Source organism: Candida theae (genome assembly GCF_024610275.1).
Source record: "Candida theae strain CBS 12239 chromosome Unknown scaffold39, whole genome shotgun sequence".
Taxonomy (NCBI): domain Eukaryota; kingdom Fungi; phylum Ascomycota; class Pichiomycetes; order Serinales; family Debaryomycetaceae; genus Lodderomyces; species Lodderomyces theae.
Window position 1 is genome coordinate 1 of NW_026261368.1, and position 21,693 is coordinate 21,693.

Genomic DNA, 21,693 nt, shown 5'->3' on the forward strand with positions numbered 1-21,693 from the left:
ACCTGTCAAAAGAATGTTCTCACTGCAAAGTCCCACACATATGTACACACAAATAAACACATATACACATTTTTGTTTCCCTTTTTTATTTTTAATTTTTTTCTTTTCTTGACTTTTTTTTTTTTCTTTGGTTTCTTGACTTTTTTCATTAACGCACGGCACGACGACACGGCACGACGACACGGCACGACGACACGGCACGACAACACGGCACCAGTACTTTATTCAATTTACCTCCTTTCCAAGGCAACAACAAATGAAAGAAACAGAGGGTAAAGTGAGACGAAGAAGCCATTTGAAGAGATTTGTTGTAGTTGGGGTAGTACTTGGTGTTTTAATATGGGGCTCATCTTTTTTAATATCTGCCATTGACCATTTTCTCATTACGTTGGAAACAAAGTCATACCATGATATTCATTTCCATGTACAGGAATTGGAGTCTGAGCTGAAAGATGCCATTTTTGCAACTCCTTCAAACAGACCTACTGAATTTGGTGACAAAATCCCATTGAGCAAGAAGGTTTTTGATGAACATGTGTTGTCTGCCAAGTATCACGATATACAATGGATCAGGGCCCCTTCTTCAATTCATGATGATAGAGGTACCTACGTTATCAAAAACGAAAAGGAGGATGACGACTTTGAAGTTGTGGTCAAGTCGGTGGCAGATGAAGAGTATAGCCAGGTATTGATTGAGAAATCGAAATTTGATTACAACGATGTGGTTTACAAAGTTGACAGCTTTGTAGCTTCTCCAGATTTGACAAAAGTGATTCTCAAGACAAATGTGACATCTCAGTGGAGACACTCTTCATTTGGACTCTATTGGATTTTAGATGTTGACACACAAAAAGTCAAGCCAGTATTTGATGAAAAAATCTCAACCATTTCATGGTCTCCAGACTCATTGAAAGTTGCATTTATTTTCAACAACAATATCTACTTAAGAGATGTCTCTCTGAGCGAGGTTGTACAAGTTACGAATGATGGTTCTACTGAAATATTCAATGGTAAGCCAGATTGGGTTTATGAAGAAGAAGTGTTTGGAAGCGACATTGTTTTGTGGTGGTCACCGTCTGGTGACAAGTTTGCATTTTTGAAATCAAACAATTCAGAAGTACCGGAATTTGTCATTCCATTCTATGCTCAAAACAATTTCGAAGATTATCCTGAAATTGTGAAAATCAAGTATCCAAAGGCTGGCTACCCCAATCCAATTGTTGATCTTTGGACATACGATTTGCATGGCAACAAAGCTAAGAAGCATGACCTAGACTCAAAGAAAATTGAATTGACCGACAGGTTGATTACGGAAGTTGTATGGGTTGGAGACGACAACGTTTTGGTGAAAACCTCCAATCGCGCTAGCGATTTACTTGAGATATATCTTGTAGGAGAGGAGTCAAAGTTGGTGAGGTCTCAAACAGCTGACAAATCATGGTTTGAGATTACATCGCACACATTATATGTCCCTACAAACAAAACAGCCGGGCGCGCAAAGGATGGGTATATTGACACTGTTGTTGACAATGGGTTTAACCACTTGGCGTATTTTTCACCTCCGGACTCATCCAAATACGAGCTTTTAACAAAGGGGAACTGGGAAGTTGTTGATGGGGTTGGTTCATTTGATTACAACACAAACACCATTTATTTCACCAGCACGTTGAAGTCCTCTATTGAGAGACATATCCATTCGATCAATTTGTTTGATAGATCTGACGATGGACTCCCGTATATAAGAGACATAACAGCCAAGGAGGGCTACTACTCGTCATCATTTTCGTCAGGAGCGCGGTTTTTATTTTTGTCAGCTTTGGGTCCTGATGTTCCCAAACAACAGATTAATGACTTGAAGTTGGAAAAGAAAGTCAAGGTGATTGAAGATAATTCAGGTTTGGTTGAAAAGTTGAGAAAGTACGTGATCCCAGAGGTGAAATACAGCACTGTTGAATTAAAGGATGACGATGGAGAAACTTTTTTTGCAAACGCAGTTGAAGTATTGCCTTTGAATTTTGACAAAAAGAAAAAGTACCCCGTGTTGTTTCAAATCTATGGTGGACCCGGATCTCAAATGGTTGACAAGAGATGGTCTATTTCATTCAACTCATTAGTGGCTGCAGAACTAGATGCCATAGTCGTCACAGTGGATGGGAGAGGAACTGGTTACAACAATTTGAACACCAAGTTGGGAGCCAATTTCAAATTTATTGTGAGAGACCAATTGGGTAAATATGAGCCACGGGATTTGATCTCAGCAGCAAATATTTGGGCAGAAAAGTCGTATGTTGACCGTGAAAGAATTGCCATCTGGGGTTGGTCATATGGAGGATTCCTTACATTAAAGACAATTGAGACCGATGCAAAGGACCCCATTTTCAACTACGCGGTAGCCATAGCGCCAGTCACCAAATGGAAATTGTATGATTCCATCTACACTGAGAGATACTTGAGAACACCAAATGAGAATCCACTGGGTTACGAAACTGGATCAATTCACAACGTCACCAATTTCAAACACGCCAAGAAGTTTTTCATTGGCCATGGAAGTGGTGACGATAATGTTCATGTTCAACATTCTTTGCAATTGTTGGATGAGTTTAATTTAGCAGAGGTGGAAAATTTTGAATTTATGATATTCCCCGATTCAAATCATGGAATGACTTATCATAATGGACAAAAAGTTGTTTACGATAGAATTTTAGATTTTTTCAAAAGAGCGTTTGATTACGAACTTGATTAGTGTTTAGTTTTTTTTTTTTTCTCCTGGTATATTTTGTATTAAATTCAATATCGTTTTTCATTTCACTCCTCAGTCCTTGCTTCCCAATTGGATAAAGGTTGTTAAAGAAACTCTTCATCTAGTTCAGTGTGAGATGTATTGGTTTCAACTAGATTCTCTTTCAAATTACTTATATACTGTTACAAACATAAAGATCGCAAAAAAAAAAAAAAATGGTGCTTGGGTTGTGTCTTAAATATCCACACCAACAGTGAGCAAGATTTATTCAGGTGGGTGGTGGGGTGGCCCATCGTTTAATCCCCTCATTCCCTCATTCCCTCCTCCTTTCCTCCTCCCGCTCCCCCCCCATCTCAGCTACCTTGACCATTCATGTCATCAGGACTGACAATTGACCCATCTGAGCCAGAGCCATGTTGCCTACCCCTTCCTCTGATTCCCTTGTTCGAGTTCTTATACAAGCTCTTAAAGTACATCAACAACTCTCTTTCATCAGCAGGCAATCTTTCCAAAGCAGGTCCGCTCAATTCGGCCAACTTATGCGTGAGCGTATTTAAGGCTTCTGAGTGGAACCTATTTTGATGCGACTTCAAATTTCCCAATTGAGTAAATGATTTGTCACAGTTGTCCAATTTACATTCAAACGGCTTCACTTTCTCATGAGTCAACTTATGAGCCTCAAGGTTTCCTTTCCTATTGAAAGATCTATTACAAACCTCACACGTAAACGGCTTTTCCCCGGTATGTAGTCTCAAATGCGTTCGCAAATTTCCACCTTGGGTGAATTTCTTGTGGCAATAGGTGCACTCATACGGTTTATACCCTATGTGGGACCGAATATGCACTTCAAGATGGGTGGATTGTGTAAAATATTTCAAACAATATGGGCATTGTTGAGTCTTGACCCTCTGCCGCTTGGCATCGTGTTCATCTTCTCCTTCAAAATGAGGGGAGTTCAATTTATATCCATGTGGTTTCTCAACACCACCCACAAGACTAACCGGTTGCGGCAAAACATCGTTTTTATTGGACCGATGTCCCGGTCCATAACCTTCACGTTCTGCTAGAATACTTCCATCTGGACCTTGGTCGATTGTTTTAGTTACTCCCTTGTCACGAGCTTGGATCACCAACATTAATTGATCAATCTTGGTAGCTCCTAAAAGAGGTCTGCCATCCTCGGATCTTGCAATTTGCTGAGCTGGAACCAAATTTGGATTTGTGGGGGAGACTACTTGAGGATTGATGGCCTCAACATTTTCACTCGATTTGCGCGTGCGTTTAGTTGACTTCCGCGTCTTCTTAGATTCTCGGGATCCCCGCGATCCTCGCTTCCTTTGAGCCGCTTGTGACGATTGCTCATTGAATGCTAATGGCTGTTGTTGGTGTTGCTGCTGTTGCAACTCGTTTTGGAATGGCGGCGGGTATTGTTGTTGTTGTTGTTGTTGTTGTTGTTGTTGTGGCATATAATACTGTGGTTGCTGGTATTGCTGTTGTTGCTGCGAGGGGATTGTTTGTTGTAAATACGGTTGCTGGTAATGTGGCACTTGCTGACGACCTACTTGAGAATACATTTGCTGTGAAGGTATTTGGCCTTGGATCTGTTGCTGCGGTTGGTTTGATAACGGATATTGGTATCCCCCCATGAAGCTATTTTGACGCGTTGCTCCAGGCAGCATTGCCGGAAAGGAAAGCGGGTTGCTAAAGCTAGGAAATGACGTATACGGATATTGATTGGTAGGTGACAAAGGATTAGCATTACCTTGAAAAGGCTTTTGATTTTGGGACGTCACTGATTGCCGCTGGTTGTACGCAGGTTGCATGTAAGAAGCATCAGCTACACGATTATCGCTGTATACGTTTGGAGACGTCTTTGGCGATTGTGGAACGTCGTTGCGCTTTGATGTTTTTGACGAGACAGATGACGTTGGGGATAACTCTTTCTCATTCGAGCCTTTTTGTCCTTTACTTTGTCGTTTGTTTCCTTGATTAGACTCATCGCCACTCTGCTTTCTACTAGAACTATTGTCTTCCTTTTTAAAAATATCCTCCCTCAAGGTAGTGCTGGCCTTGGAAGAATTTGCCGATGACATAGATGCGCGGGGGTTCTTTAAAGCTGACTGATCATTTATGATTTTCAATATCGAATCACGACGCTGTTGATCATTCATGTTGCTGAAATCTATTGATCCATTGGATATCAAATTTTGAATGATTTCAGTGATGCTACTGTTGAAACTTATGGATCCAGGCTGATTGGAGTTGTCGGTCCATGCCGATAAATCAAGTGACCCGCTTTTAGTTTTACCACCACCAACATTGTTTGGTGCAACTGTGACATTCGAGTTACTTCCAGTGGACCCTCCAGAAGCACCACTAAGTGAGAACTTCAAATCTCCCTGCTGCCAAGCAAAAAGGTTAGCCATGCTCTCTCTATTGTTTCCAAACAAATTCTCCAAATCCTCCACGGTGAACTCTTGATTAGGAGCAAGTGACATTTGACGTGAGCGAGATGTGAGAGGTAAACTCGGTGCTTGATTGCCGGCCGTAATAGTTCTGCTGTTGCTTCCGCCCGCAGAAGCTCCCTGTTGCTGCTGCTGCTGTTGTTGCTGCTGCTGCTGTTGTTGTGTTTGTTGTTGGGAAGGTGGACCGGATTGTTCACTTATGGAGTTACCACTAGAACCCGGTATATTGATGAGTGAGCTGAATATACTATTTGACCGCGAGCCAATTGAAGGAGCTGTCGAATGATGTATGCGAGGGTTTGCTGATGTCGTCTCATACGACTGTTCTGAAGTGGGCCGAATTTGTGACGAAGATATTGGAGGTGGTAGATAAATGGAGTCACCTCTACTTCGTGTAGCAAATTGTTGTGGATGGACTGGCTGTGATTCTTGTTGCTGCTGCTGTAGAGTGTGCGGTTGTGGCACTGAAGGATTTGATACCTGTTGTTGTGACCTTTGGAAAGGCTGGTTCGAAAAGAGGTTGCTCATCTGCTGCGGATAATGCGATTGAGATTGCAGTGGTTGTTGCTGGTTATGCAGCTGTTGATGTTGGGACGGGGTATTTGGTTGTTGTGAGTGTTCCAAATAGCTCATTGGATAGGTCGTGCACTTTGTTCCGTGTGTTGCTATGGAATATTGGCCCAGGTTGTGTGTGTTCTTGCGGTATAATCGAAATATCTAAACTTACACACAGGAAAAGCAATCAATCAGTTGTATTGAGATGTTTCAAGGTCAATGTATTGCAGATTTTAACAAAGTGATCAATTGTTACTAATGTGGTGCTGTCAATTGGAATTTTATTGCTGTTTAAAAGTTGTGGTTGATGATACGCAAAAGTGATGATGCATGTTTGCCCCAAAGGATAACGGGCGAAAAAACAACAACAACAAAAATTAAAAATTAAAAAAAATAATTGATAAAAGGTTCACACAGGAAGAGCTAATTGTGTCGATACTGGTTGCACTAATGGATGTTTGAACGTGAACGGTTGGTAAAATTTGTAGTGCCTTGTGCTTCTGAATGTGTTTGCCTAATAGTGTGTTAGTGTATGTAATTTTATGATTCTCGGCGTTGGTTTTAATTTGTCTTTTTTATTTTTTTCTTATTTTTTTTGTTTTTTTCTCCGCTGGTTGGGCGAGAGAATGGCGAGAGGGAAAGAGAAAGGGACGGAGTATCTGTATGTATGTATTTGTGTATGATGATGATAATGATAATGATGATGATGATGATGACGATCAAAGTTTTGTGCATGATTAAATTTGGGATTACGAATACCTTTTGTACGATGAAAATAGGAGATTAACTACAATCCAGATACTTAGCAGGCGTATTATAATTTTAGAGAGTAGAATTGAAAACGTTTGACCCGACCCTGATGTATTTTTAGGGGAATTTACGAGAGTTACGTGACGAACAAAGGGTTAACTAGGAATCACTAGAGCCATCGTCATATATATACACAGTATGGTAAATGTTTATGTGCCATAGTAGGCGATTGCGAGAGTAAAACAAGGAGAAAAGATAATATCCCCTCTGTAACATCCCTTCCCTTTTAACGGTTATACTGAAGCAATTAGCGAAACTATAACCTAAGTTGCAGTATACAGAATCATTTATAATTGATTCTCTATTGACAAACACATTTACATTGGAAGGGGTAGATATCAATTGCATAGAGTAGTTCTGGACTCTTCAACTTAACGTACTTACATGCACTTACACGCAACTGCATTGAACAGGCCATTTGTGATAAAAGACATAATCATGCTTTTCTTTTTATTCTGTCCCATAGTATCTTCTTCGTAGGTAATAATAATTTTGCTTTTTGTGAGTAAGAAGGGTATGAGGGGAAGGGTCCTTTGTTTTTCAGCCACACATGGTTCGGGAAAAATTCCTGAGCTTAGTTGACTAAAATATAAGGCATCCCAGAATGATCGTACATACAACGTGCTCTCGCTTTATACTCGTTTTCCTTCCTTGTCCCGCAAATTCAAGGCGGCAATTTTTGTAATATTTCCCTACATAAAAGAAAGAAAGGGGAATTCATTACGATCTTGTGCAACAAATGCCAATTCCATTGGCTACTAATAATACACACTCGTGAATTTTCTTTTCTTTTTTTTTTGCAATCAAACATCTGAAACTACAACACGCTTCTCTTCATAGCTGCTTAGCTTCCTCGAGGCTTTTGCTTAGAGACGAGCTCGCGTCTTTCGTCCATCACTATTTGAATAACACGCAACAACTCATTCAACATATGTTGAAGGCCCACCATGTCTTCATCCACTTTGCCTTCACTGTCCAACATTCTCCCTTCAAACCAACTGGAACAACTTATATCCAACCTAAGGGGGAAAGTAAAGCTATGAACAAGTTTGACAAATCTCAGGGCGATACTAATGAAACGCCGCTGACGATACAAACTGGCTTCGTAATTTTCATCCAAGCGAATAACAGCCACGGCTAGCACTGTTTTGACACAATAAACGAGATCGTCATGTGATAATAGTTCAGCTTTATCCAAGTCGCACTGCTCAACTTGGGGATAATTGGGGCCGGGCAAGTGTCTTGTTATATCAAAATTGGGATACATGTTTTTCAGATGAACGAGTGTATTGTTGGAGGTTGAGTTGACATTGATTTGATCTAAAACATCCGCAGAAGTGGCATTAGTTAGAGGAACACGGTGGTCACGATCATCATGATCTCGGCTCTCATTCTCTACGGATGCGTCGTCAAGTGATTGAGACTGCCTCTGCTGCCCGGTACTTGCCTCATTTGACAATGGTTCTTCTTGACTCACTGGAGATAAATCTGAAGTGGCAGAATGGCTTTTTTTGGTTGACTCAGTACACTTGCACTGGTGTTGAACTGGACCATCTCTTTTGATTTTCGAACCACCAGCCTCACGTACGGGGGATTCTGCGACACGATCAAGCTCCTTCAACGGATCTGTTTGCATAGATTTGCAAATCTGTGGTTTGAGCTGGGGATTAACATTTGCATCACGATCTTTTAGCAAGGAATTCAATCGCTCAATTTCTTGAACCAATTGTTGATTATTGGTATTGAGTTGCTTGATCTTTTCTTCCAATAGGCTATTGTTGGAATTCATTCTTTTATTCTCTTCAAGTAGCAGGTTGTTGTAGGAATTCAATTGCTGATTTTCTTCAAGTATCTGGCTCTCATTTCTTTTCAATTGTAGCGTTTCTGCACGTAAAGAGACAAGCTCTTGTCGCATAAGAAACAACTCACGATTTCGTAACTCATCATCAGACATGCTATTCACGTCATAGAGTGGTTGTTTGGCACTAGTTCCATTCTTGGTTTGAGGTTGTTGATTGTTTATCTGTGGTGAATTTCCAACTGCACTTTGGTAAACGGAGTGATTTCGACTTGGGCCCAACCCGTTTCGATTATCTGGCAGCATGGAGGAAGGGTTGGGTCGATGTTCTTGTAAACTATTCGTCGTTGATGCCTTATCGCGACTGGGTACAAAAACACCTCCCTCTCCAGAGCGAGATCTCGAAAATTGTCCCTCGATAAAATTATGATGTGGTAAATTGGTTAGGTTCTCGAAACTGGGACTACCTTCATGCATCGGCTCGTGTCGATTCCAACCATTTTGGCGGCCAGATAGCGGAGTGCTTTGGTTCAACGCAAGTGATTTTTGCTTCATCATCTCGAATCCCAGTAGCTGACTTGGATCAAGCTGCCGCGTGCCATTATACTTGAGCTCTTCTCTTTCGAAATCAGTTGCTGATGCATTCGTTTGTACGGCACCATGAAAGCCTAAATTGACAACATCTTCATCTGCCAATATGCTATTTGTCGAGACCGAAAATTCAATCGTGGGTGAGCCAATGGAATCTATGGGTAAGTTGGACCTATACCCAAATGAATCTGATCGATTTGGAGAAAAATGAGAATGCATTGTGAACACTTGGTATCTGATGTGATAATGGTAAAGGGTCAATTGTATGCATTGGAAATCTAAAAAAAGGAAAAAAAAAAAAATAACAAAAAAACATCTAGATTTGCGACGCGTATTTGACAGATAAGAAGTTCAAAGTAACAGTTTTGAAAATAGGTGACAGACTGCCACTAAGCTGACTTAAAACTTTCCCTAATACCATACAATATTGTAGCGAACTTGTAGACATGGTCGAATCCTATTTTTGAAACTGTATTCAAAAACCAATGAGGTACAAGTTTAGTACAGCCTACTCTACTCACCATGACTCGCAATTATATTGTACATAGAAGAACTGACACATCCAATAAGACTGAGTATAGGAAATTGCAAAACCAATTTCCTAAATCATGGTCTGTTTCAAAGACTCAAATCCATCCCAAACAATATAATGATACATTACATTATCCTACACAAATGTTAAAAAAAGGCACTTGAAATGGGGGGAGCAACTCCCACTCTTGCAATGTGCATGTATGCGTCGTCAGCCGGTTTCTTACTTTTTCAATGAAAAAGGCTCCATAAGTAGTCTGGCTTTCAGTATCCATAATTAAAAACTACTCCACAGCGATTTACATTCTTTTAAGTTGAGTTGGTTGTACACCACTCGTTCACCCGAAAAAAACTGACTTCGCCGTATTGAAAGGTATCTCATTCAATCATTTCCAACGTATTCGGAGTGTCCATGACCCCTATTCTAGTCTCGTGGTAGTAAAAATTCAAGGTGTTCATTTGAAGCTGATGTTTTTTTTTTTTTTTTTGCAGAAATCCTTTAGCGCTCTCTTCGTATAAAGTGACTTTCTATCGATTATATACAGTGTTCTGATGTTCGGTGTGGCTGTAACATAAATGACAAATTATCTATACTTTCCACTTCATCCAGTCATGAGATTTCCTGGTGATTTGTTTTTTTATCGGTCAGTTTTCATGTAATGAGACTGTAATGGCAATGACACAAGTGTCGCAAAAGCATCGTTTGACGACTGTTTTAAAACTGTGTGTGAATCTCTACCAAATGACATCAAGATTTTCATCATCACTGAAGCACATGTTATCGAGGCCAAAAGTAACCAAAGAAACGCGTTTTGTTTTATACTATAGGTGTGTATCATCTATGTTTGAAGTTACCCAATAGTTGATGCAGGTAGATCGCTTCTAATGTCTCTTGTAGACAACAAGTTTGCTGATATTTAGGTCGACAAAGATTACAAGGTGGAACTACAATGTCAACTACTTTTCACCAGCATTCAATTGAAATGATGAGCTAAAGAATTAAAATACAAACAAAGCTATGCATCTATGTACTTAGATCTTGTTTTCCTTGACACCGTGTTTCCAAATGGCAACGTATGGGGTAGTTCCGTCTTCTCTGTAGTTCAACAAGACAATCATAGCATCAGGGTCCATGGATTCACCAGTGTAGAAGTCCCAATCATTGAATGATCCCAAAACTTTCTTGACGTATTTGGTAGCACCCTTTTCGAAATTTTCAACTTCATCTGGGTTGTGTTCAGCCAAATAAGCCTTGACTCTCTTCATGTAACCTTTGATGTAAGTGGTGAATGATTTCTTGTCAAACTGAGTTGGTTGCAATCTGAATGAGTAAACAACGTTGTTGACAGTTTCAGAACCATCTTCCAAAGCTTCTTCAGCATCTTCAGCAGATGGGTTAGCACCAATATCAATGTCACCGTTACCGACATTAACCATAGCACAATCAGCTTCGTAAACAGCGTCATCAACTAACTTAACATCGTAAGCGTCGGACAATAACTCGTCGTTTGAAATAACGTCTTGGTAGATAATCATTGTGGATAATTGATTGCTTTGATGAAGAACAGAGAGATGGGATTTTCAATTGAAAATTTTATAAATGGGAAAAAAAAAAAAATTACGATGTTGGAAAGAAAGAAAAAAAGAAAAAAAAAAATTTCTCCCGATGCATCACGTGGCATAAATTTGTTCAATTTCCTAAAGCGGTAATCGGAAGCGGACACCGCGAGGTGACTTGACTATTAGCAACAACATAAACTCAATCAAGTCGAAATGGCGTTTCTCACCTGAGTTCACACCGAAAGTTGCAAATAGACAACTATTTAATCTGTTTCTTTATTTCACCAGTGGTTTATCTGTGCGTATCTCCTCAACTTCAAGAAAACGTGGTATTTATCTTTAGTGACCACAAAACAGCAATCGGTAAGCTTTAAATTGACAGATTTCATTCCTTCACCACCAATTACGTCTACTCGAAAACAGACACAGAGATGTTCTTACTATACGCATCATTATTGTAACCTCGAACTTACTATATTCGTGATATTTTTCGGGAGTGGAGTGGGGACTTATCAAGGATCATCCCCTAGTCTGCATTCGGTCTTACACAAAGATTTTCTGCACAACAAATTAATAACCAGAGATATTTGCAATACTTTTCAATTAAGCCACCACTACCTGTCACATCACTTCACCAATACGCTTATAACAAAAAAAGATTAGAGCAGAATCTCATTCATCACACATAAATGCCCGCACTGGACGATACAGACTCTGGACAGCGAGTAGATATATTGATTACAGCTGCTCCTAACATCAAGGACATTTACAGAGTGCAAAAGTCACAAAAAATGAGTAAAGTTCTAAGAAAGTTTTGCCAAAGAAATAACATGAACCTCAAAGAATTTGACCTTTACTTTGAGAATCAAGGCATAACTTCGATTGATAGTCCGGAATCTTTGGAGATGCGAAACGGGGACAGAATTGAATGTCGGGTTGTTTTTGATGGGGTCATGAGGAAAGCTTAACACCAGCTTGAGTAGAAAACCTATGTTTAAAGTCATCTAGTCATTTAAAATCATTCATCTTTGTTCACGTGTCGCGTGATGGACAAGCACACATTCTCTTTTGTGATATCAGTGTCCACATACCAAAATATCTCAACGTTGTAGTCATGACCCAAAATCATTTTCAATGCATGCACTCTGCTCTCGTCAATAATCCTCCTTGCTTTGATACCGTATTCATATCTCTGTTTGGAAGTGAGACCTGAATCAACGTTGTCTTCGCTGGTGCTGTCACTATCCAAATTTACTCCCCATGAGACCATCTTCGTCAACGTCGTCATTGACTGACGTGTGTTGAAACCAAGGTTAATCAAGTATTGCTTGGACTGTGGTAGAAACTCATCTTGAAAGCAGACATGGCGACAGCACATTGCTATTAGTACGCCTCCAAACCGTTTTCCTTCAAACAAGGATGAGTTCAAAAGCAGCTTCAATGTGAGATCAGTAGCTGCTCCACACAAATGTTTCGAGATCGCCACCACTCGAGTTGGATTTACATCTTCCAAAAACTTGTCAAGATTTAGATGTTTTATATCGATTTTGCTTCTTTTGACTATAGGTGTTATTTGAAATGGTTCCGAATCTTGAATAATCTTGTTATCAGCTTTGAGACGATTTGTACCTCGGTCAATTAACCCAAACCCATATCCCTCGGCACTTTTCGAAAAATCACGCAACACACATTGATTCACATACCGTGAGAGCTCGCCTTTTCCACAGCCAAACTCCATATAAAATGCATCTAAGGAGAGCAACCTGAGACGTTTCAAATTGCCTATAAGTGATGACTGCTGGATCACATGCTTTTGATTTGTCTTTTCTTGCAATTGCAGTAGTAAACCATCATGTTGACATACGATTTTCTCAAGTGGCTCAAATTCAATCTTGTCCAATACTTCTCTGCAGTAATTATCATCCTGTTCAGGACCATCAACAAAATCGACATCAACTGAATTGGCCATCTGGGAATTGAAATTCTCTATGTACCATAGATCATGCTCCTTCTTCGGACGAGCATTACATTTTTCCAAATGAGACTTTAGATCCTTTTCCCATATCGTGTGATTTGGATTCAATGGACAGGGGATACGTTTTTGACTCGAGCTCGCGTCATGAATCATATGCTCTGAACAAAACTTGTTCTGCTTTTTCCTCAACATTCGACACCTCTTATTCTTCTTGGGTATTACGTATTCACACTGATACAATTGAGGCTTATCCAGCTTTTGCTTTTTTAGCTCTGGCCCTTCAGTCATGGCGGTGGGTGGCTTGAAAGTTGCAAAATACAAAAGATCATCGAATCCAAAAGCCAAAAAGAAGAAGCAAAAAAATAAAAATAAAAAAAAGTAAAAAGGGAAATAGTCGATCTCATCTCGCATCTCTCTCCATCAACATCTCACAGAGCTCAAAAATGAAGCACACCAACCAAATGTGGAAACTAGACTTGCTAGAGGCTAGTTTTGAAAATGCTCCTCCCAGGTACCCTCACACCAAGAAGTTGTTGTTTGCATTGAAGCATAAGAACAAGTTGGCAAAGAAACTACCGACAAACAAGGAGGAGGCGAAAGAGGAGATCAAGAAACTAAAAGCTCTATATTTTGGTCAAAAGTACCATGCTGCATATAGCAAGTTGGATAAGGAGATTAGGAATTTTATCAAGCAAAAGAAAGCACCTGACGTGTTTGGAAAGGACGAATTTCTTCAACAATTGATAACTTCAAAATTAATCAAATGCATTGGATCCACTATTTTGTCAAGCAAACAATTGAAAAGCAACCCACCAGACTACATTCCCGAAAATATCAGGAAACACATCTTGGACAAGTCCAGCCCTTTCAACCCATCACAGTTTTTTGTACAATACTGCCAAAATTCCAAAGAGGTAAACAATTACTGTTCAAATCTATGGAATAACAAAAGTGTCAAATCGACATTGGGCGATATAGAATGGAGCTTCAAAATGGTTAGGGGAAACTTATCGAAGCAAGATTTTGAAGAAAGACGAAAACAAACTGGAAGGGCTGTAAATGAAAATCAAAACCTGGATGATGGAGAAAATGATGATATATCAGATGGAAGCTCGGACAATTCGGCCGAAAGTGACTTGGACGATGAGGAGAAACTAGCTGAATTTGATGGAATGGTTGCTGCATCGGATCAAGATGACGACGAGTCTGACGAAGGTTTAAACCCAGAGATAAACTACAATGAGGTCACTGACGAAGAGCCTTCGGAAGCAGAAAACGATGATGATGATGATGATGATAGTGATGATTTTTTTGACGAAGAGCCGTCGAAAAAGAAGTCAAAAACTGGCAGTATAGATGACGAATACAACTTGCCTGAACTAGCTCAAGGTTATTATTCAGGAGGTTCCGACGATGAAAGTGACGACGTAGACAACGATGACGTGGTCAAGTCCATCACTCAACAGCGGAAAAATCGAAGAGGCCAAAGAGCTAGACAGAAAATTTGGGCCCAAAAGTATGGTAAAGAAGCAAAACATATCGTCAAGAATAGGGAGCGAGTCCAAAGCGAACGTGAAACAAGACAACGTGAATATGAAGAGAGACAAAGAAAGAGAGAATTGAAAGCGCAATTGTTGGCTGAAAAACAGAAACCGACCGGTGCTAATACGGAGCCTCTAGGTGAGCGCAAGTTTAGAGAATTGTCAGCTACTCCTACTGAAGATAAGAAGATCCATCCATCATGGGAAGCTAAGAAACTAGCTGAAGAGAAATTGAAAAATGTTAAATTTCAAGGTAAGAAAATCACTTTTGATTGATGAGGCATTTATAATAGATCGACATTTACCTGGAAACTGTGTAGAATTTCTTGCTCTGTTGCTTCATTGCACCATGACTCACCTTGTATAGTAAAGTAGTAATGGCATTTTTCCGGTTCACTGACAGACACTATTTCCGGTCCCTCTCCACATGCAAATTCAACAGTTGCAGACCGTTTCGGTCCATTCCAGCATCGAGCACCTTGATCATAGATTACCTTGTTTTCCTTATACTCTTTAAATTTACCAATGAAGATGTCATCCTGTGAGACCCCTTGAAGCAAATTGACTCTGTAGTTGTATCCACCCAAGTCCTTAGTAAATGTTGTTTGATCGTATGCGCGTAACAAGTCATCTGGTCCGTAATCAGAGCTCAAATCTTCTTTGATAATTTGTATCTTCGTCTCTAGCCTTTCCAATTCCTGTTCGAACTTTTCAACTTCATGGTCCAACTCATTACTAGACAAGTCTGATTTGTACTCAACCACCGGTTTGGGTAAAAACTTATCCACGGCAAGCTGGTAGTAGTATCGGATCATATTTGGAATTGTTGGCGCGAAATTGTCAACGTTCTTCACACCCAGGTGCGACATTTGCTTCGCCTTCTCCACCAACTGAATGATAATTTGATTAGTCTCGTGTATATCTTCCAAAGCCTCTTCTTCTTTATTCGAAACATATTCCTGAAATTTTTGAATAACCTCTTTTACGGCAGCATCATTGAAATTGGGGTTGTAATGGGTTGATAAAAAGTCCAATATAGTTTCCAAGGCTTGAAGCTTGGATTCTTGGTGTAGGATATCCCGCTTGTGCAATTCCAATTTATCTGCCAACCCTCCAAAATGCTCACGCAACTCGTCAAAAACTGAATTGTCTTGAACTTCCATATTTTCTGCTTGAAGTTTAGCATTATTGATTTTGGCTTTCAATTCAGGAACTTGCACTTCTAAAGAATTCAATTTGTTGAGCAACTTTTGTCTTTTATGCTGGGCAATCTTGATAGTTTTTGCCTTTTTCACAGCAGCCTTCTTCAAGAATGCTAACTTTTCCTTCCTATAGTCCTGAAATTGACGGTTAACCTCTTCGCATTTATTCTCGCAGCCACCCAATTTCCACTCATCAGATCCATCACAGCATAAATCATAATCACACACCCCATCATTCACTCTGGATTGGTCAATGTAATTCAGAAAGAATCCCTCATTGACGCAGAAAAATTTAGCTGGAGGGTTTGGGCATGCATTGGTTCCCGGCTCATCTGATCCGTCAGGACAATCACAAATGTCGTCGTTGATTTGATCGAAACGTAATATGATGGAGGTGTCATTTAAACAGGTCCAATATAGATTTCCTTGCTTGTCTTCTTTTGGCAGGTATAGGTGTTGACGCTCATTACTGACACCTATAACATTGGCATGTACCAAAGGCAAAACAATTGCCAAAGCAAGGGGTAGTAGTAGCATGCTTTATTATGGTGTCCAAGAGGACAATAATAGAGTATTTCAAGGGGTGTTCTTTTTTTTTTTTTTTCTTTTGGCTTTTGGCTTTTGGCGCTTCTGAATATTTACTGCAAAAATGATGACACGAGGTTTAGATCAATTTCTGCTCTAAGTTACCACTACTCTATATGTATCCCCTAATCCAAAGTGATGCACTCGCCATTAACTGAAAGCTCGGATAATACCTCCACTGCCTTGTTGACCACTACATCCATCGACACTTCCGCCAAATCGCCTTTCACGATCTTTCCCATTTCGGTGTCCTTCACCAAGGCAGGAAGAAGAGCATTCACCCGCACTCTTCCCTTCAATTCATGTGCTAAACTCTTTGTGAACCCCAAAAGACCAGCTTTGGAAGCAGCATACACGGATGTTCCCGGCAACAAATGATGAGTCAACGACAACACAGATGCAATGTTCAAGATAGATGGGTTTTGGTCCCTTTGCCGCATCATATGCTTGACGCATAATTGGCTCAAAATTATGGGTACAGTGAGGTTTAAGTTGATGGTCTCTGTAATCTGCTTCTGAGTGGTTCTTTGTAAAAGAGTGTGCGTGGTTATTCCAGCGCAATTGACTAGAATAGAGTGTGATTTAAACAGATCTTGAAGCTTGGATAAGTTATAGTTCTCTTGTACCAAGTGTAGCAAGTCCACCAGTAGAATTGCGTGTTGTTGATCATATTCCGACGAGAGCTGTTTCACCGATTGCTTCAACACACTTTCATTGTTTGCTAATAGTGTTATTGTGGCGCCCTGGTTAGCAAGTTTCTTGGCTATGGCTAGCCCAATTCCTCTGGACCCTCCAGTAATTAGTGCCGATTGCCCCTTGAACATTTGGTTATGTGGAGGATTAAGAAAAGTAAAAAGTAGTGTAAAGTTGTCGTGTCTCCTGTCGCTTTCTTTTTTTTTTTCTTTATTGTTGTTTTTCATTTTTTCTGTCTGTCTCTGTTTGTAAGGAGAGAGAGTGTGAGTGAGATTGGCTTTTGTTTACATTTTTCCCCTTTTAACAATCGTCTCTCTCACAGTTTTTTGTTTTTTTTGTTTTTTTTTGTTTTTTTTTTTTTGTTTCCTGAGATCAGAAAGTATTCTTTACAAACTCACCTTGGATTACCAACCACACTTACAATAGGATTATGGTATGTGACCTCTTACGAATTATCATGTGGGGGGTGAGGGAGAGAGAGAGAGAGAGACAGAGAGAGACAGAGACTGGAAAATAACCTTCAGACGCGTCCCCTTATTCCTTCAACTATACTAACAAGCACTCACTAGTCACAAAATACAAAAACTTACAAGGACGCATTTGCACTTTTTGACAAAAAGGGCACTGGAAGAATCCCAGTAGAGCACTTGGGTGATTTATTACGAGCAATTGGACAGAACCCAACCCTCGCTGAGATTGCAGAGCTACAACAATCCATCAAGACTCCTGATTTCGATTTTGAAACATACCAAGAAATCATCAATCGTCCTGATGGGTTCAAACCTTTGGGATTGCCAGAAGATTACATAAAGGGGTTCCAAGTATTTGATAAGGAACAAACTGGATATATCGGAGTTGGTGAATTGAGGTACATTTTGACTTCTATTGGCGAGAAATTGACTGATCTGGAAGTGGATGAATTGTTGAAAGGAGTAAATGTCACTGCTGATGGAAATGTTGATTACGTTGAATTTGTCAAATCTATATTGGATCAGTAGATCAGTGTTTAGTTTGGTTTGGTTTAGTTGAGTACGTGGTTTGACTTTTTTTTTTTTAGAGTTACTATGCTGTAGGATGAGATCTCTTTACCAAGCGGGCCAAAGAGAAAGAAAAAAATTCCTTTCAAGCACGCCAACATATTTTTTCCACTTTTACACCAATCCTTAAATGTCCCTCCTCACTGAGGTCCAAAGTGGTCTTGAGGCTCTCCAGAATGAGCGAGAATATGACCCTTGTCAAAACGAAAGATTCCACCTTTACCCCAAGGATAGAATAGAAGCACTCGCAACCACATCTGGCCTAGTTGGTCTAATGACTGGGTTCTATGATGGTGTACAAAAGGCAGCAGCACGCTACTTACTCGAGAATGGACATCGTTTACCAAAGACCAAAGGAGGATGGTATTTTTATCACAAGAGGAAAAACTACGAAATCATAGTGGGAGGTACGTCAGCCGGAATCAAACGTGGCATAAAGTATGGTAGTGTAGTGGGCAGCTTGTTTTTGATTGAATACAGTTTGGACTACCTACGAGGACAAATTGATTTTATAAATACGACGGCGGCAGCACTAGTTGGGACAACAGTGTACACGAGGTTTCAACATTTGAGTCGCTTACAGACAAGGAAAATGATTATGAGAGGAACTACAGCAGGATTGGTGTTGGGTATAATACAAGATTCGCTAATATATGCACGTCTGGGGCATATATGGTACGTTGATGAATATAAACGTCAATTCAAGTGATTGTGAGTAGAGCAGCACAGTCTTGTTCACTCCTCGTCGGAATCGTCCAAGTCCGGGATCGGATACTTTAATAATGCGGCTACCCCAGTCAATTGATTCAATTGGATACCCAGCTCATGCAAACTTGAAAATATATACACTTTGGCACCCATGCGCTTAGCCTGTTCTGTCAAGTCAATGTACTGTCTTCTGGTTTCTATGTCGTCACTGCGAAATAACTCATCCGAGACCATCAAGTATCGAATGGCATCTAAATTCAATGCTTTTGTAATTTCTTCTAAACCGTACCATGCTCTTCCATCGTCGTCATTTAATGCTCGTTGAAAGCGCAGTAGGGCTTGTGATTCTTCGAGAAACTTGGTGTCTGATAGTTTTTTTTGCAGTTGTGGGTCAGCCAACACTTCCTCCAACCCTTGTAAGTATCCCGTTGAGGAATGTGTTACTAATATCTTGTTCTTGTTGTCTAGGATCAGTTGACAAATCTTTGATTCCTTGGTAGATGCATTTTGCATTGCTAGACATTCCTGTATCAACCGCTCGTACAATGTTTTTGCTAGAAACCCTGGAGAGGCTAGGATAATAACTTTTAGCCTGTTGAAATCAAAATGGCGGATAATTCCTTGAATGATCATGTTGTAAAATGAATTCATAGCTTTATCTAGGTCCTTGGTTCCATAATCTTTATTCTTTCTAGGGATTGATTTTTCAATCTTGGATTGTAAAACTGTCATTTGATCAGTTACGTAGCACAAATGGGCGACCCCTTCTTGAAACACAACGGCCCCAATATCGGCTTTCTTTTCAATAGAGCTGAGCTCTTCTAACAACGTCATATCGTACTCATCCCAGCTTGATTTGACAATGCTGACATCTTTGTTCAACTCAATTTCAGCTGTGTGATAGCTATTCAAGGGCACATACTCTTGCTGTAATAATGATTTCCCATTAACTCTCATCACCAAGTCGCTAGCAATATAGTCAACATCTTCTACCAATAGCCTCAACTTTACGAGAATCTTCTCCATCTTCAGTTTACCCTTGGTGACTTGGTTTTGATTGCCCTTTTTCACATTTCGATGCGTGAGCAACTGAATTGTATCGCCTTTCTTGATGAGATTGTACAAGTACCACAAATCCTCCGAGTCTTCTGGTACTAAAGTAACAGCAACATTCTTGTCTTTCAACTTGGCCTTGTTCTTTACTTGCATTGGGTGATTGGGAGGAGCTCAAGTGGGGCAGGGGCAAAGAGATGTAGAGAGATGCGATTACTAAAAATTGCGTTCCTACAGTTTTCTTTTTTTTTTTTTTATTTTATTTTGTTCTGATTTATTTTCCGCGCTGCTTCTTTTTTACCCAATTGCATCCATGCGTTTGGTAATTATATAGTTTGCAAAACATTTCACACCCTAATTAATGCTCTTGTAGTCGACTACTCCTTTATAATCCTTTATTCATTACCTTATAAACATTAAAATTCTAAATCGATTCATGATTAATTTTGATTGGTTTCTCCAAGAGATGTCCCATTCTTTCAATTTTAGTACTCAAGTACCCCTCAATTTCCTTACTTTTGATACCATTTGCACCGTCTTTTCCTTGCTCCCTCCAACTCAAAGGGATCATTGGAATTCTTTCCTTGACTTTCACTTCCTGATGTTTACCTTCAACGGCAATGATTTTGTCGGGATTGTTCGTTAACAATCTGATCTCCACTAACCCCAAATCAAGTAAGATTGCTGTTGCTAGTGAGAAATTACGAGCGTCTGCTGGATGTCTCAAGATCAAGTTAGCTTCAACGGTGTCAGCTCCGAGATCCTGCAAATTGTAAGCCTTTAGTTTTTCTCCAAGACCAATTCCTCTCCCCTCTTGTCTCAAGTAGACCATACACCCGTGTCCGTTTTCTCCCATAATCTTTCCTGCTTGGTCAAATTGCTCACCACAGTCACACCTTGCACTCCATGCAGTTTCACCCGTGTAGCATTCTGAATGAATACGAACCAAAGTGGGATTGGAATAGGTGAGTTCGTCAATAATCAAATTGCCTTGCTGGTCAAACTTCAATTGATGCCCATTCTCGGCATCATGATCAGCGCTTGTTCTACCAGGCGTCAATTTGCCAATATATGCCCCTCTCGTCATTCTGTCTTGTTGTGTCTCTGCAGGTCTTTGTTTGAACAAGGACCTAGACCTGATATCTTCGCCAAACACTATAGCTAGATGCTCCTTATTATCAACGTTGTTTTCATACAAATGCAAAAAAATGTCTGGCCCGTGAGTTGTGGGGATACGTGCCCTGGCTACACAGTTAACCACTGGGAGTTCATCAGGTAGATTGGTGTGATCTCGCATATCCTGAGTTATTACTGGTGGTGGTTGTGGTGTACCCACAGGTCTTGAAGACAACGGGAGGTTGGTGCTGGATGGACGAGGCGTCACCATGGGAATCTTGGCGATATCTGGCACATAATGCTTATTGTGGGTGTTAACCCCATTTTGTTCCCGCAATGGTGAGCCACTATTGCGTGTTGCGGCTGGTTGAGGATGGTGCAATAGAGACATTTTTGTAAAACGAGTGTGTGATTTGTATAGTTGTTGATATTGTTGTTGGCGCTGAGACGTGGGGTTATTCTTTTTGTTCAAGAGTGGATGACCAAACGAGTATTCTTTTTTAAGCAGGTTATCTTTTCTTCTTGATGCAATTTTTTCTCCTGCTAGTATAGTGTCCGTAGTTGTAGTTGTAGTTGTAGTTAATGATGAGCTTGAATCTATATCAACTGTCATACGGTTGGTTACAAGATTCTCAGTAGTAAGCTCTTTCTCTCTTCTTCGGTATTCGGCTGAAAGCGTTTGAAAAATTATTTATTTTTTTTTTTTTCTTTTGGCTTGTGGTTGTGGTTGTGG

At 40.1% G+C, this 21,693-nt stretch overlaps 13 protein-coding genes across 13 annotated transcripts; 5 read left to right on the forward strand and 8 right to left on the reverse strand. All coding sequences in view use genetic code 12, as the record gives it.

Annotated features, from left to right (window-relative positions):
- Positions 1–256: 256 nt before the first annotated feature.
- On the forward strand, positions 257–2,743 carry DAP2 (Dap2p; the record flags this gene model as incomplete). The annotated part of the gene is made up of 1 exon (XM_051750327.1): positions 257–2,743. The coding sequence occupies one exon, from the start codon at positions 257–259 to the stop codon at positions 2,741–2,743; it is 2,487 nt and encodes an 828-aa protein (XP_051610296.1).
- A 350-nt stretch (positions 2,744–3,093) lies between these two features.
- KGF57_001151 (uncharacterized protein) lies at positions 3,094–5,838 on the reverse strand (the record flags this gene model as incomplete). Its single annotated transcript, XM_051750328.1, has 1 exon — positions 3,094–5,838. The coding sequence occupies one exon, from the start codon at positions 5,836–5,838 to the stop codon at positions 3,094–3,096; it is 2,745 nt and encodes a 914-aa protein (XP_051610297.1).
- A 1,576-nt stretch (positions 5,839–7,414) lies between these two features.
- On the reverse strand, positions 7,415–9,178 carry KGF57_001152 (uncharacterized protein; the record flags this gene model as incomplete). The annotated part of the gene is made up of 1 exon (XM_051750329.1): positions 7,415–9,178. The coding sequence occupies one exon, from the start codon at positions 9,176–9,178 to the stop codon at positions 7,415–7,417; it is 1,764 nt and encodes a 587-aa protein (XP_051610298.1).
- A 1,344-nt stretch (positions 9,179–10,522) lies between these two features.
- TMA19 (Tma19p) lies at positions 10,523–11,026 on the reverse strand (the record flags this gene model as incomplete). Its single annotated transcript, XM_051750330.1, has 1 exon — positions 10,523–11,026. One exon carries the CDS (start codon positions 11,024–11,026, stop codon positions 10,523–10,525), a length of 504 nt encoding a protein of 167 aa, XP_051610299.1.
- Positions 11,027–11,739: 713 nt separating this feature from the next.
- On the forward strand, positions 11,740–12,018 carry KGF57_001154 (sumo domain-containing protein; the record flags this gene model as incomplete). Its single annotated transcript, XM_051750331.1, has 1 exon — positions 11,740–12,018. The coding sequence occupies one exon, from the start codon at positions 11,740–11,742 to the stop codon at positions 12,016–12,018; it is 279 nt and encodes a 92-aa protein (XP_051610300.1).
- Positions 12,019–12,068: 50 nt separating this feature from the next.
- Positions 12,069–13,313, reverse strand: KGF57_001155 (tRNA:m4X modification enzyme; the record flags this gene model as incomplete). The annotated part of the gene is made up of 1 exon (XM_051750332.1): positions 12,069–13,313. The coding sequence occupies one exon, from the start codon at positions 13,311–13,313 to the stop codon at positions 12,069–12,071; it is 1,245 nt and encodes a 414-aa protein (XP_051610301.1).
- Positions 13,314–13,486: 173 nt separating this feature from the next.
- BUD22 (Bud22p) lies at positions 13,487–14,842 on the forward strand (the record flags this gene model as incomplete). Its single annotated transcript, XM_051750333.1, has 1 exon — positions 13,487–14,842. The coding sequence occupies one exon, from the start codon at positions 13,487–13,489 to the stop codon at positions 14,840–14,842; it is 1,356 nt and encodes a 451-aa protein (XP_051610302.1).
- An 8-nt stretch (positions 14,843–14,850) lies between these two features.
- On the reverse strand, positions 14,851–16,305 carry KGF57_001157 (uncharacterized protein; the record flags this gene model as incomplete). Its single annotated transcript, XM_051750334.1, has 1 exon — positions 14,851–16,305. The coding sequence occupies one exon, from the start codon at positions 16,303–16,305 to the stop codon at positions 14,851–14,853; it is 1,455 nt and encodes a 484-aa protein (XP_051610303.1).
- Positions 16,306–16,478: 173 nt separating this feature from the next.
- On the reverse strand, positions 16,479–17,177 carry KGF57_001158 (3-oxoacyl-[acyl-carrier-protein] reductase (NADPH); the record flags this gene model as incomplete). The annotated part of the gene is made up of 1 exon (XM_051750335.1): positions 16,479–17,177. The coding sequence occupies one exon, from the start codon at positions 17,175–17,177 to the stop codon at positions 16,479–16,481; it is 699 nt and encodes a 232-aa protein (XP_051610304.1).
- Positions 17,178–17,476: 299 nt separating this feature from the next.
- MLC1 (Mlc1p) lies at positions 17,477–18,044 on the forward strand (the record flags this gene model as incomplete). The annotated part of the gene is made up of 2 exons (XM_051750336.1): positions 17,477–17,479; positions 17,616–18,044. The coding sequence occupies 2 exons, from the start codon at positions 17,477–17,479 to the stop codon at positions 18,042–18,044; spliced, it is 432 nt and encodes a 143-aa protein (XP_051610305.1).
- Positions 18,045–18,213: 169 nt separating this feature from the next.
- On the forward strand, positions 18,214–18,792 carry KGF57_001160 (uncharacterized protein; the record flags this gene model as incomplete). The annotated part of the gene is made up of 1 exon (XM_051750338.1): positions 18,214–18,792. One exon carries the CDS (start codon positions 18,214–18,216, stop codon positions 18,790–18,792), a length of 579 nt encoding a protein of 192 aa, XP_051610306.1.
- A 26-nt stretch (positions 18,793–18,818) lies between these two features.
- On the reverse strand, positions 18,819–20,000 carry KGF57_001161 (ribosome dissociation factor; the record flags this gene model as incomplete). The annotated part of the gene is made up of 1 exon (XM_051750339.1): positions 18,819–20,000. One exon carries the CDS (start codon positions 19,998–20,000, stop codon positions 18,819–18,821), a length of 1,182 nt encoding a protein of 393 aa, XP_051610307.1.
- A 268-nt stretch (positions 20,001–20,268) lies between these two features.
- Positions 20,269–21,573, reverse strand: RIB1 (GTP cyclohydrolase II; the record flags this gene model as incomplete). Its single annotated transcript, XM_051750340.1, has 1 exon — positions 20,269–21,573. The coding sequence occupies one exon, from the start codon at positions 21,571–21,573 to the stop codon at positions 20,269–20,271; it is 1,305 nt and encodes a 434-aa protein (XP_051610308.1).
- Positions 21,574–21,693: the final 120 nt, after the last annotated feature.